The sequence below is a fragment of the Rhea americana genome, unplaced genomic scaffold, assembly GCF_003343005.1.
Source record: "Rhea americana isolate MKP2758 unplaced genomic scaffold, rheAme1 scaffold_442, whole genome shotgun sequence".
NCBI lineage: Eukaryota > Metazoa > Chordata > Aves > Rheiformes > Rheidae > Rhea > Rhea americana.
Window position 1 is genome coordinate 64,901 of NW_028186582.1, and position 12,522 is coordinate 77,422.

A 12,522-nucleotide genomic window follows, 5' to 3' on the forward strand; every position below is an offset into this window, starting at 1 on the left:
CCATCCATTTATCATCCTGAATTTTACATATTACAGACACTAATACTGTAACTTTGATCATTTTTAAAGTTTTGGTGTCTTAAACATTTTAAAAATAAGCATATAACAATTAGATATAAAACATTATGGTACACTATTTTGTATTATAGCAAGCACCTGCATGTCCACCCCACTTCTCCTGTGCTTGAGTGTATGTTCTGCATGCCACTCGAAGGGTCACCATTACATTGCTCATTTAATCATTTTCCATATTAAAGTGAAAGATTACACAGGTTTTAGCATATGTTTAAGACAACGCAACACTTCAACAGTGCCATCTTTTGGTAACTGGGATGTATTTCTTTTCAGTATCCTAGTTAATGTCTGATCAGAATAAAATTATCCACCCTTTTATAAGCCATTCAAGAAGCAATGCATCTCAAGATGTGTTTCCTTTTATCTTGAATCCTATTCTTCTTATTGACTAAAGACATCATGCATTTCCTTCTTCCTCTTAAGAGAGTCCAGACACATCACAGTCACATGGCTTGTATCTTAAAGTTTTTGCTTTGTTTTTCTCAAAGTCAAAGTCAAAATGATAAGGAAATTCTATCTGTATCAAAATAACCTTTTTAATACTTTGGTGATGAGCAGTGGCAGAAGTGTACAGGAGATACTGACATGAGTTCAAGTATTCTCTCCATGTTCCAGACACTATACTTTCTATACTTCTCTCCTTAATTAAGCTTTGCTACTGTGGAGAGACAGTGCAGTTCAGAACACAGTAACAATGACAGCAACAGGAAGTGACTGTGTTTTCTTGCAGCATTAGATTCAAGTATAAATTAGTGTAAAAATAAGCATAAATAACATTTTCATATCAAATAATTTTAACTCCTTAATAAAAGCAATGAACTTCCAGTTTAACATTAGTGAGCCTTCTCCTTTAGTGTCTGGTGAGTTCTGAGGCAATCATTATGTTAACAAAATGCTACAAGATACCCTTCATAAAATACCAGCTGCATAGTAGTCTTGCAATAGCAACATATTAGCTTATTTTCTGATCTCAGATTTAAGAATCACAAGTGCCAATGCAATTCTGAAGAATTTTGCTCCCACCGTGAACGCTGCAGATCCCTCACAAGCTTACGTGCTGAGCTGCCACTCAGGCAGTATCACTAACAGCATGGCTATTTTTAGCTGGACAGCTGCCATTCCACTGTGGCTGCAGTGACAAATCTTCAATCCTTCGGTCATTTTAATCAGCCCAGAATTAGCTTCTTCCCTTGCAAACTTTCAGAGGTCCAAGCTGAAGGAAACGTTTTTGCTTCTTTTAACACAGTCTACTCTCTACTCCCTATTCCCAACTTAGTTATTCAAAAAAAGAAAAACATATCTAGTCCAAACAGAACCTCAAGCAGCTCTGGCTAACAAGGAGTGCTCATTAAGAACGTTAGTGCAGAAACACACAGCTATGATTAACAGTGGAGATTATGTCCTCCTGAAATGGATGTCATCTCACCGCTCCCAACTGTGGCCTACAAGGGTTACAATGACAACACAGTAGGCGGCAGCTATATATCACCAGTGTCTGAAGTAAAGGCAAATTCTCCACTATTGACAAAACCTGGACTGAACAAGTACATCTGCAAAGCTGTTATTTATTTCAAGGTAGGATATGTCCTACGGATTTTCTTGATCAGGAATACTGTGATCATCTGATAAAAGAGAGGGGACTAACTGCAAGGAATGTCTTGTGTGAAAGAAGTACATTGATCGAGCTACAGAGGTTGGAAAAGGAGTTCAATATTTACCTTTCAAAACACCAAGACCCGCAATGGCCAAAACCACATACAGGAGAAATTATGTATGGTTATATACGGTAACAAAATTACAGTATGAGATATCTATTATTACTTAGTGTATACACCACAACAATGTATCTAAATTAAGATTCTGTACATTTAGCTGTGCAAATGCTCAGCATACGTAAAGAAGGGAGAATTTTAATGCAGGAAACAAATTAAAACCCTAACTTCTACTGTATTACTTGGTGATGCATTAATGTTACTAAAGATACAGTGGTATTCTGCCTACTTATAGAAAACAATTTTTATCTCTTCTTAAAACAAAAAACAAAACACTACACTGAATAAAAAGTAAAAGCAGCTTTGTAATTACTTTTCCAGCTATGTCAAAAACTTTATATTTCAATGAAAATTTAGAGATGATACTGAATATGTAAGGAAGGAACATCAATTTTTTTCAGTAATTTACAGTATTCACTAACTTTGCATGAAAAAGATGTTCTTTTAGGGGGAAAAAAAGTAAATTATTCTATGAGACCATGTCACTAACCTTCATATACCATGGATAACATAGTAACTTGTGACTTAAGCTTTGTTATAGTTGTGCCTTAAGCTTTGACAAAAAAAATTAACATTTACTTCAAGTAAGAAACATTTTCAGAGGTCTGGACTTGAGAAAACAATGCAGGTCTGGTGGCATGTTAGATTAACCAGTGTTACCWATACTATCTGAGAACTCAAGGGAAAATGTCAGTCTCAATTTAATTCCCATGTGTGCCGATCTATAGGCCACCCTACGAAGTGGCTGCATGATCAGCAATCTCTGCTCCAGTAAAGCCCAGGGCTGAAGCACCAAGACAAATATGGATCAGAAGCTTTATGAAGGTGCTTGCACAGCACCAGCTTACTTACACTTGACATTAACTAATAGTGTAAGTTCCCATTATTTCAGAAAATTAAGTTCAGAATACTTGAGTTGAAGGCTTTTTTTTCTTACAAGTAAAACATGTGCACAACCCTCCCTCCCGCCCCCCCCTCCCCGAACATTTCAACAAGAAATGAATAATTTCTGGTAACCTTTTCTTACAAAGAACAAATCAGCAATTTCAAATACCGTATTATGACTGACATTCAAAGCAAAACAAAGTTCTTATTCAGTATACCTTGAAATTGCGCCCCAGTAGCACAAGCAATAACAGAAGAGACATATGTAACGGACAGCCAGACATTGTTCCTTATGTATTTATAAGCAACGTAGGGATTCAAATTTTTAATTAACTAGGAAGACTGAAGTGTTTCCCTATTTTCTCAACCCAAATATAATGCTTCACCCTGAGTTCTGCAAAATGAGAACACATACAACTCTAAACAAATCAACTAAGAAAAACAAGGTGCAGGCTTGTTTTGCCACCAGTAATGCAAAGCATAGAATATTCAGGATCCTTCAAATTTGTTATGCACCTACAGTCCCCTGAAATCCTGATAACTTTGTGTATGCATGTACACATCTCTACCTATTCAAAACTAACAATCTGCCCTGTAGTAAACTCCCAGAAAGAAAAAGGAGGGAGGGAGAAAGGAAGTCAGATATGGCATATCTCTAGAAGTTAGTTTGAACTCCTGTGGACCAAAACTCTGTTGCACACCAATTAGAACTGATTAATTACTATGAGATGTTGTGTATAGAAGAGTTACAGTAGTGTGAAGATCTTCATTGCATTGTTTGTTTGTTTCAGTTGAACCTAACTCAGTTTCTTTCAACTGCAATAATTGGTCTAAAAATAATTACAACAAACACAAGAATTTTACCATTAAGTTATTATGCACTCAACCTTACCCCTAGGTTTTATTTTTATCTGAGAACTGATACCATTGGTAAATTCACTTATTGGTATCACTGCATTTTGTGCTAGCATTCAGTGACAGGAAATGACCATTCCTCACTTACTTTGCAATTTGTTTTCTGCATGAACACTCCAAATAATAAGATTTATAGTATGTTCTTATATTACAGCACTCAGCGGGGATGCTTTAGTTATGGCATTAACAATCATTATAATCTCAATTTTCAGTGGTGCCCTCACTGCTTATAATTTGCTGTTCAGTATTTATGCCACTTATTTACATTTCAAATTTTATTCAGACTTGAGTAGGAAGATAGTTGAAATGGTTTCAGCACTTCTATCAAATCTGCTTTGTTTGAAGCCTCTATGTACTTAATAAATTACACTGTATTGTAAAAACACTTTTTCTTTTCTGTCTTCCTCCCTGATTTCCCCAGCTTCCCCCTCAAGCTGATCTGCTTAAAAAAATGCAAGACAACAAGTGAATTACAAGTGAAAAATTTCCGTAAGTAAAAAGAAAGAGAGAAAGCTAAACTTTAGGTCAAATGTGACTTGACAGAAATGAAAATAAAATGCTCTTTTCCATCTCACCCCTCTTTTGTGTGTATTCCCTTTCTGACTATGCTCCTTATGCTTAAGCACTACAGCTAAAGTAACACTTGGCCCATATATTTAAGCTTCATCTTCAAATCAGACAATATTTATTACATTACTTTTAACAAAATTTCTGGGATACAGATTTATACTTTTTTTGCTTTATAGATATGGGAACTGAGGAGAGAAGTAACTGTACATAAGCTGACTCAAAGCATAGCTGGATTAGTGCACTGGTTCAATCTTACCAAATATTATCAAAATATCAGAGACAAGATTCAAATCCAATTTTTGATTTATAATTATGTACACTGGCCATAAAAATGATTTCATCATTTGTTTTTCACTTACATACAGGACCTGAGGCTTCATTAGCATTGAGAATCAGTGAGAATTGGTTCTAATTCGATCAGATAAAAAGTACAATAAACATCCAGTGCACAGCTATACCATTTACTAAGTATACGTCAAATATTTTACTGGATAAAGCCTATGATCTTTTCATCTTGAATCTAACCATTCATTTCATACGCTCTAAAATCTTAACAAAAAATCCACATATAACAATAGGTTGTCGAATCTACATAACTACTTAGGACCTACAGTGAGTGACAGAACACCCTTCTACTTCAAGTTACCTATCAAAAACATTTTGTCTTATTACTGTTTCTATAGTAAAGCATAATTTCAACAGAAACAAAGTTCTCTTCTAGATTTAGGATCAATTCAATTAAATATGATTTGAGGTGACAGGAATGTTTCCTTTTTTAGAACAAGGGTCCTGCTGTCAACATTTCTCCACTTTAGGATTAAAATCTGGAGTGATTTATGTAAATTTTCAAAATTTCACTGCATGATATATGCTTTCTTTTGTTAGAGGTTCACAAATTGGATTTTATATGACAAATATTGAAAAGAGAAAACTGAAAGAGGTCAGTGTTTTAAATGTGATTGATTTCTCCAAAGGAAATGGGTGACATGATGCATTACTGCAATAAGACACTCATATTTCTGTTATAAATCACAGGTTTCTCCTAGGCCTTTTTTGACTCAAGTCTTGCAAAACTATCTTGAACTGCTGCAATGGGAACTTCCCATAAAAGTTTTTGTTGTTGTTGTTGAAATAATACATTATTTTTTTCCTCAATTTGCTTTGACAGATGTGTACTTCCAAGGTAAATCATTGTGTGGCACTTAAAAGTTTATTACTCTATCAGTATCTATTCAGCATTATAACAGCTCCAGAAACTACTTTTGGAAGGAAATATAATTCTACTTTAATGTCACTCCTAAAACATTTTAACTTTTGGGTATAATAGTGTATTATTACTATTACTGGTTCGTTCTGTAAAGCTTTTTTTAAAGAAGTCAGTTACAGGCAACATTTTATTCATTCTCAAGCTGAAAGTTATGAGCAAGCAGAAAACATGAACTTTCGTGAGACTGAAGGTAAGACTCACGGGAGAGTAACTTCCAGTATGACTGTTACTTTACAAAAAATACTTAAGCATAAAAGGTATTAAGGAGAAATCATATTACAGTTTTTCATGTTGTAGAAAAGAAAGTGTTTCAAATGTTTGCTAAGTGCTCGCCTATGGCTGACATCATTAAAAGTACAACACATTACAACTTTGAAATGGATTACTGGGTGGATTTTCCTGAAAAGCTAACAAAAGTCCTCTCCCCCTCCCCCCCCCYTTTTTAATCCTTTTTTAATAGTCATCCAGCCTGCAAGACCCTGGCAAGACCCTATCAATTACAACCAGTAGTCTTTCTTGCTGTAAACACTTCAATGGGTATTAAATTCAAGCAGTTTAGAATGTGCAACAATAGACTCAAATTCTTTATATAAACAGGCCGTAAAACACATCCTGAAGCAGCATTATCTAATGATCAGCTGACTGACAGATCTATGATCAAACAAACTGTAATAAAGAACCATATTTGATAATTCTGCTAACAATAAAGAAACATATTTGAGAAAAAAAACACCTAGCTTAGCTACTTTTTCAGATGCTGAAAAAAAAAAGCTAGTAAAAAATTCTGTGCATGTTTTTGCTTCATCTGGGGAATATTTCTGGAAATGTTTTAGTTGTGTCCACAGGAAGTAGTCTGGTAAGATACCAGACTGTTCTGAAACATCTATAGGTGGACCTGTAAGTTAGTGAGTGAGTTAACAGGACTTCAGGTCAGTATGTTAGTAGAAGATCTAGACCTCACTACTTTCACTGCCCCTCCACAAAATCTCCATATTSAAATAAACCTAGATTAACGTCTATGTAAATAGCAATTGCAACAGGATATTCTTCACTTACTCTTTTTATTGTGTGAAACTTAGATTTGGATATTAAACATGACAAACTTTGCCCCCATACCATTTTCATTAACTAGAAAAAGCTCCTTTAATAGCTTTTCTTTGCACATCTCACCTTAACAGCTGTAACTGTAGAGAAGATAACTCTTTCCTTTGAATTAGTCTAAATGTAGCTTGCTGAATATCAGAAGAGAATAACCAACTTCTGTCATTTGAACACGGAGCATCCACCAGTATCTATACAGCCAAAACGAGCAAACAAGATATTAACAATATTCACTTTCTGAACACTGTATGCCAAAATCTACTCAATTCATTTTGCAAACATTTAAAATGCCTTTTTTATTCTCCACTTTACAGGCAAAAAATTATTTATTATTTTGAAATGTTTTTGTATTTCTGTCTTCAGAATTCACTACCAAGATTAAATGGTTAACACCATCAACACATGAACAAATGCAAAATAAGCTTCATATAGTGATTCCTGAGGCTCTGCGGAGTCTGTTTGTGACTTTGTTTGCCCCAATAAGCCAAATATTTCTACCGAGTCTTGGAGAAAGAAAAAAAAAAAGGAATAGCATAGGAAAAGAAAGAAGTAAAATATGGAAATACTATTTGCTAATATGTAATAATGTTACCTTGTCATATAATTCAGGATTGAGATCTCCAATCTGTCTGCCATCTAGCTTAGAAACAATTATTGAGTTGATCAAAGGATCGGGGATGAAGGATTCTAGTGTCTGTTTCAACCATCTTGATCTCAAACCATCATATTCATTACAGTGAAACTGACCTTAAGAAATTAAAAACTAAGTAAACATTCTCTGTGATTTTTACAAATATAAGAAATTAAAACAATTTCAGAAGTTTTATTATTCTTCCTGGAGTGCCACATTGTTCACACACTATGTGCTTATGTTATTGTACATATTATAACACTGCTGGATATTTATAAGCCCCAGTAAATCTCAACTTGTTCCTACTGAGCAACTCACTAATACTTATGGTAACAATAGACTCCAAAGTTAAATGAACTTTAAACATAACCCACATCCAAAGAGCACTGCTAAGTAAAAAAATTTTGAGGCTCCTTCCACCACTGTCTAAAGAAAATACGTGCCTTTCATTAACTACTTGTCTTTTTTATTAAATAAAGCCTCAGTTTTGTGTGTCCTAAACACATCAATGTAACTCCTTATTTGTTTGAAATTTAAGCCAGAAGTGTTTTAACAAAAGAATATTGGTTGTATTTACGTTTAACAATGTAGCCAGAGTTCCTGTTCCGAGGAAAAACTACTGTTGCTTGCACCAAGGCCACATTAGCATCACATTTTACTTTCCTTTAGAAAGAGAATAACTCCTTTCTTTAATGAAATTTCTATCTTGATGTCTCTGGACACTATGGTTTGTCCTATACACTATTTTTGTCAAATACAATAGAGTATATCTTAGCATTTGCTGAACTATAGTCAGAATCAGCATCCTTATACCTTACTCACTTTCATGAGCAACAATTCAGAAGCAGCCATGGGATGTAAGTGCTTTTTTTCAAACCTTTTTTCAAACCTTTTAGAAGAGCAACCCACATTTAATTTACCTAGTAAACAGCACCTTACTCCTCCGGAAAAAGGAAAGAGCCAGCTATAATCACCAGATATAGATGTTTATAGTGATTTTTTCACCCTTAAGAACATACAGTGCTGCCAGTGTTTCAAGGCAGTTACTATACAAGCTATCATATAAACCTGGAAAGAGCAGCCACATACTACTTGAACTCCTTGGCCTGGAAGAACTGAGCTGTGGCTTTATGCTGCCTTCTCCTGTGTTCTGTGTGACCCTCTTAAGTGCCACTGTGCAATGTCTAGGTGGATTGAGACACATATTCTATATTTGAAGAACTACAGCATTTTTCATCCACTATTAGGTAAAAAGATGTCACAAAAATATCTTACCAAGCAACATAAGGCTACTCAGATCATAGGTTGTTTTTTTTTTTTAATCAAACTTGTACAGAATACTAATGTAACTAAAATTACCTAGATAAATAAAGCCAGAGACTGGATACTCACAGCTAATAACAGCTCAATATGTTACCTGGATAGGCACACTGAAGTATAGCTACTGATTTACCCCCTGGCGCAGCACATACATCCAAAATGTCTTCCCCATCTTTCACCTCCAATGCCAGCACCGGCAAGAGTGAAGCAGCATTCAGCAGGTAATATTCTTTCAGTTTACCAATCTGGTGTTTCTGTGCTGGGAATCTCCTAGGAGTTCTACTAATGTAACACTTCAACGATTCTGGCAGATAAGGCAAAGTTTCTTGAAAGAGAGGACGGTATCCCTTCAAACACAAAGTGTCCTCCAGCTCCGAGGACCAACTGAATCTGTTAAGAAGGACAGCATGCTGCCAGCACAATGGGTGTGTGAGTACATCCCTGGATTGAAAAAAAAAGGAAAAGCTACTTAATAGCTTGACAAATGAAATTACATTTCCATAATGTGGTAAACCTTTCCTTACATATGAGTAACAATTTCATCGTGGCATGATTTTGCTGAAATCAAAAAGGAATCATATCATTTTGATTAGAAATGATTAAGAAAAGCATCCAGGAAGCGAATTTTAATAGGAAATCAAGTCACTATTTTCTGTAATTACTGCCTTTCAAAACATTATCTCCTAACACAGAATGTTATTTGTTTCTCCTAATTCTTTAACAAATGACTGTAGAACCTACAAACTACGAAGTTTAATGCTGTAACTACAAAGGAATTCCCAAGGGACCAAAAACAACTGTCATATTAGTTATCAAAAATCACAACAAAAACAAAAATCATATTGGCTTTGTAAGGGCCATTCCAGCCAACTCTGTATATGTATGTTTCTAACATACATTTTTTACAAGTGTTCTTTTCTAATTTCCCATTCATATTCTGGAAATGCTGGGTCAGGAAAGCTTATGACAACAGATATTCCTGGAAGACAATCAAAAAGCAGTGCTTATATAGTAGGAACAAGCCTATTTAAATTTCAGCTCACTTTTTACAGACTGTGTTTTGCAAAAATTCCTCATTTCCCATTTTAATTCCCCTCTGATTTTTTTTCACATTTAGCCTGAGGAGTATTGTATGATACTCCTCAGCAGTATTCACTATCTTGAAAGACAAAGCTGCACTGATGCAATCCAAAATAGCTTTTAAGTTTGTTCAGTTAAGCCAATGTTATGTTTCTATGTGTTTAAATTTTTATAACAGAGACATTTATTTTAAACTACTTTTTAATCCAAACATGCTAAACTGAAGAGGGCACTCAGAACAACCACATGGTTACTAAGGCTCTGATCATGCAAGATGCTTCCTCTTTCAAACTAAAGTAGTGAATTTTTCTTTAAGGACTTTTCTGCTGGCTTTCCTATGAGTAATAACCACTAGCTAACAGGGAGAAAGATGTCCTATCTCAATGCCACAGCCAGTTTTTTAGCTGCTGTGTGATCAAGGCTCAAATTAAATAATGTCACTATCTGTACAAGTAAAGAGTTACTAATATTCAATTTTTTTCTAATGAAAGAAACCAGGGGAGGTATTTCACTCCTAACATCTTTGTCTCAGTCTCTTAACATACTGTGAAGCTGTAGAACAAATGCTAACAGCTGCTGTTAAGCATACAGGGATGCTTTTTCAACTATGGTTTTATGAAACAGTTAACTGCAACATGTAAGATGACAGTCTCTTTCTCTTTATACTACATACACATACAGGTAACAGAAGATTAACCACCATAAAAAGCAGCATGTCAAGGGAAAAACAAAATATTCCAAGTATGTTAGTCTTCTACTACTTCATATTGCTCTCTAAACTGAAGATAGTTGAACTAACTTTTGAACTAGTTGTTACAGTCAGTCTATGACTTCTTGCAGGAATTTTACACAGCACTTCAAAACAAACAGACCCCCCCCTCCCCCCGAACACACAAAATAAAACAGACCTGACTCTGGTCCATGCATCTCCCAGTTCCTTTGAGTACTGCTTCTCAAAATGATCCAGAACAACTTGACAGATCTGCTTTTGAAGCTTCCCTTTTGTTTTATTTTCCAGCTTCAGAGGAAGAAGGAAAAAAAACAGTAAGAAATACAATTATTAAAAACACAGTTTATCAACTTAAATCAACTCAGTGTCAGTGATACTGAGATGCTCAGGTATCACAGTCATGTAGCACATGCAATCAAAACTAGTAACAGAAATTTTTAGAGAAAAAAACAAGTTAGGCTAGTATAGTCTTTTCTTCCCTACCTGTGAAGAGGTAATTCAAAACTTGCTAATATATACCCTTTTAGACATCTACTAAGCTAAGAGGGGAGTTCTTGGGGCTATGACATATCAGGAGCAAAACAAGCAAAGCATACTTATAGAGACTGTTTCCTAGAAATATAATCATCTCTGCCAAGACACATCTCTCAATGTGCTTAATTAGAAGAAAGAAATTCATATGAATCATTGCACAAGTAAGCTGTAGTAGAGACACAGAGCTCTGCAGTTTACTCCAGGACTAGGAATCCTGGAATCCAGGATTCCACAATTAATTCAGTTATAACTTCTGGTTTGTTCTTTCTTTAACCTAAGAACATCTTATGTCTCATTTTAGTGGGGGCAGAGAGGGAAGCAACTTTTGGTCTCTAAACAAACTCTTGCTATTCAAATGGAAAATTTTAAGAGAGAAATCTAAAATTTGCTGCTTTCTTGCTCCCTAAAGGTATGCAACCTTCTCCTGCCAACCTAGCACTATCATTCTTCCTGTTTTCCTCCTTATATGTCAACTGTAGTTCACCTCTAAACAGAAAAGCTTAACAAAATGTGAATGGCCTGTTGACTTCAATAAACTGTTAATCTTGGAGTTATTTCTGTTGTTGCTTTTTAATTTCTTAAGTGGGAAAGGTGAACAGCATTGTACAGACACCACCAAAAAAAATTATCTGAAATGACCACGCAGCTACAACCAAAGCTGAAAGCACGCCAAAGCGCTCCCTTAGCATCACTGATGCTGTAAAAGAACCCCAGGGATTAGCTGTCAGGATTGTTTCTGCTGTATCTGGAAGAGTATCCAACCTACTCATGCCTATCCAACCCTACTCATGCTTAAAAAACTAACAGAGATTTTGCTTTCACAAAATTATTATCACAGCACAAATTGAACTTGTAGGCTAGAGTTTTAACTTTAATGTTACACAAATTCTGTATTAGGACACCTGCAGTGTAACACAAAGGTAACCACCACTGTATCATGTTTAAAGGCAGACACACACAGCATCAAGGAGAAAGTCGGGTAGCTGTTTTCGATGCAAAGTACCAATCTTAAAGATATATATGCATAATTATAAAAGGGACAATAAAATCATACGCAGGAGTTTGGGATTTATACTGCTCAGGTCACGAGATCTTATTGGAACTTCTTCTGCAGATATAAACCACATGAATGAGTCTCCATAGCGCTTGAATTCAAGAGTGGCCAATTTAGCAGGAATGGGGCTTTTAAAAAAACCCTTTAATTCGCTCCAGTGTTGGCAGAATTTGRAAGCGAGAATTGAAATAAATAAAGCTATTCAATAAATGCGTTTGTGAATGGATAGAGCGGAAGACCCAGTGTCTGAGGCGAGGGCCGGCTGCCCGTTACCGGGGAGCCGTTACCAGAGCGAGAGCTCACGTGGAGAGCCCGCGCGCCAGGGCCCTGCCACGCCCCGCGCGCCGCCGCCTGACAACGGCCGCCCTCCTGTAACGGTGGCGAGAGCGCGGGCGGCGCGCCGCCGCCATGACAGCACGGCCCCGCGGCCAGCGCGCCGCCCTCCGCTACCCGAGCCCTCGCTGACTGAGTCACTCCTCGACGGCGGATTTCGCGGTCTCGGACTGCGAAGCTTCTTTCCACTCTCCCCCGTCTAACAGGCCAGTTAGCGTCCCTTCAGGCACGCTTCCTGGGCCCCCCGCACTCGGC

General features: G+C 36.3%; 1 protein-coding gene across 1 annotated transcript in view; it reads right to left on the reverse strand.

The window, feature by feature from the left end:
* Nucleotides 1-11,949, reverse strand: part of NSUN3 (NOP2/Sun RNA methyltransferase 3) — a gene marked incomplete at its 5' end in the record, with an annotated part of 64,470 nt that extends 52,521 nt beyond the window's left edge. Inside the window, 5 exons of the mRNA XM_085315921.1 lie at nt 6,655-6,776; nt 7,178-7,332; nt 8,634-8,977; nt 10,525-10,634; nt 11,935-11,949. Of these exons, the coding sequence (XP_085172047.1) occupies nt 6,655-6,776; nt 7,178-7,332; nt 8,634-8,977; nt 10,525-10,634; nt 11,935-11,949 (746 nt within the window). The remainder of the gene's footprint in view (nt 1-6,654; nt 6,777-7,177; nt 7,333-8,633; nt 8,978-10,524; nt 10,635-11,934) is intronic.
* Between the last annotated feature and the right edge of the window lie 573 nt (nt 11,950-12,522).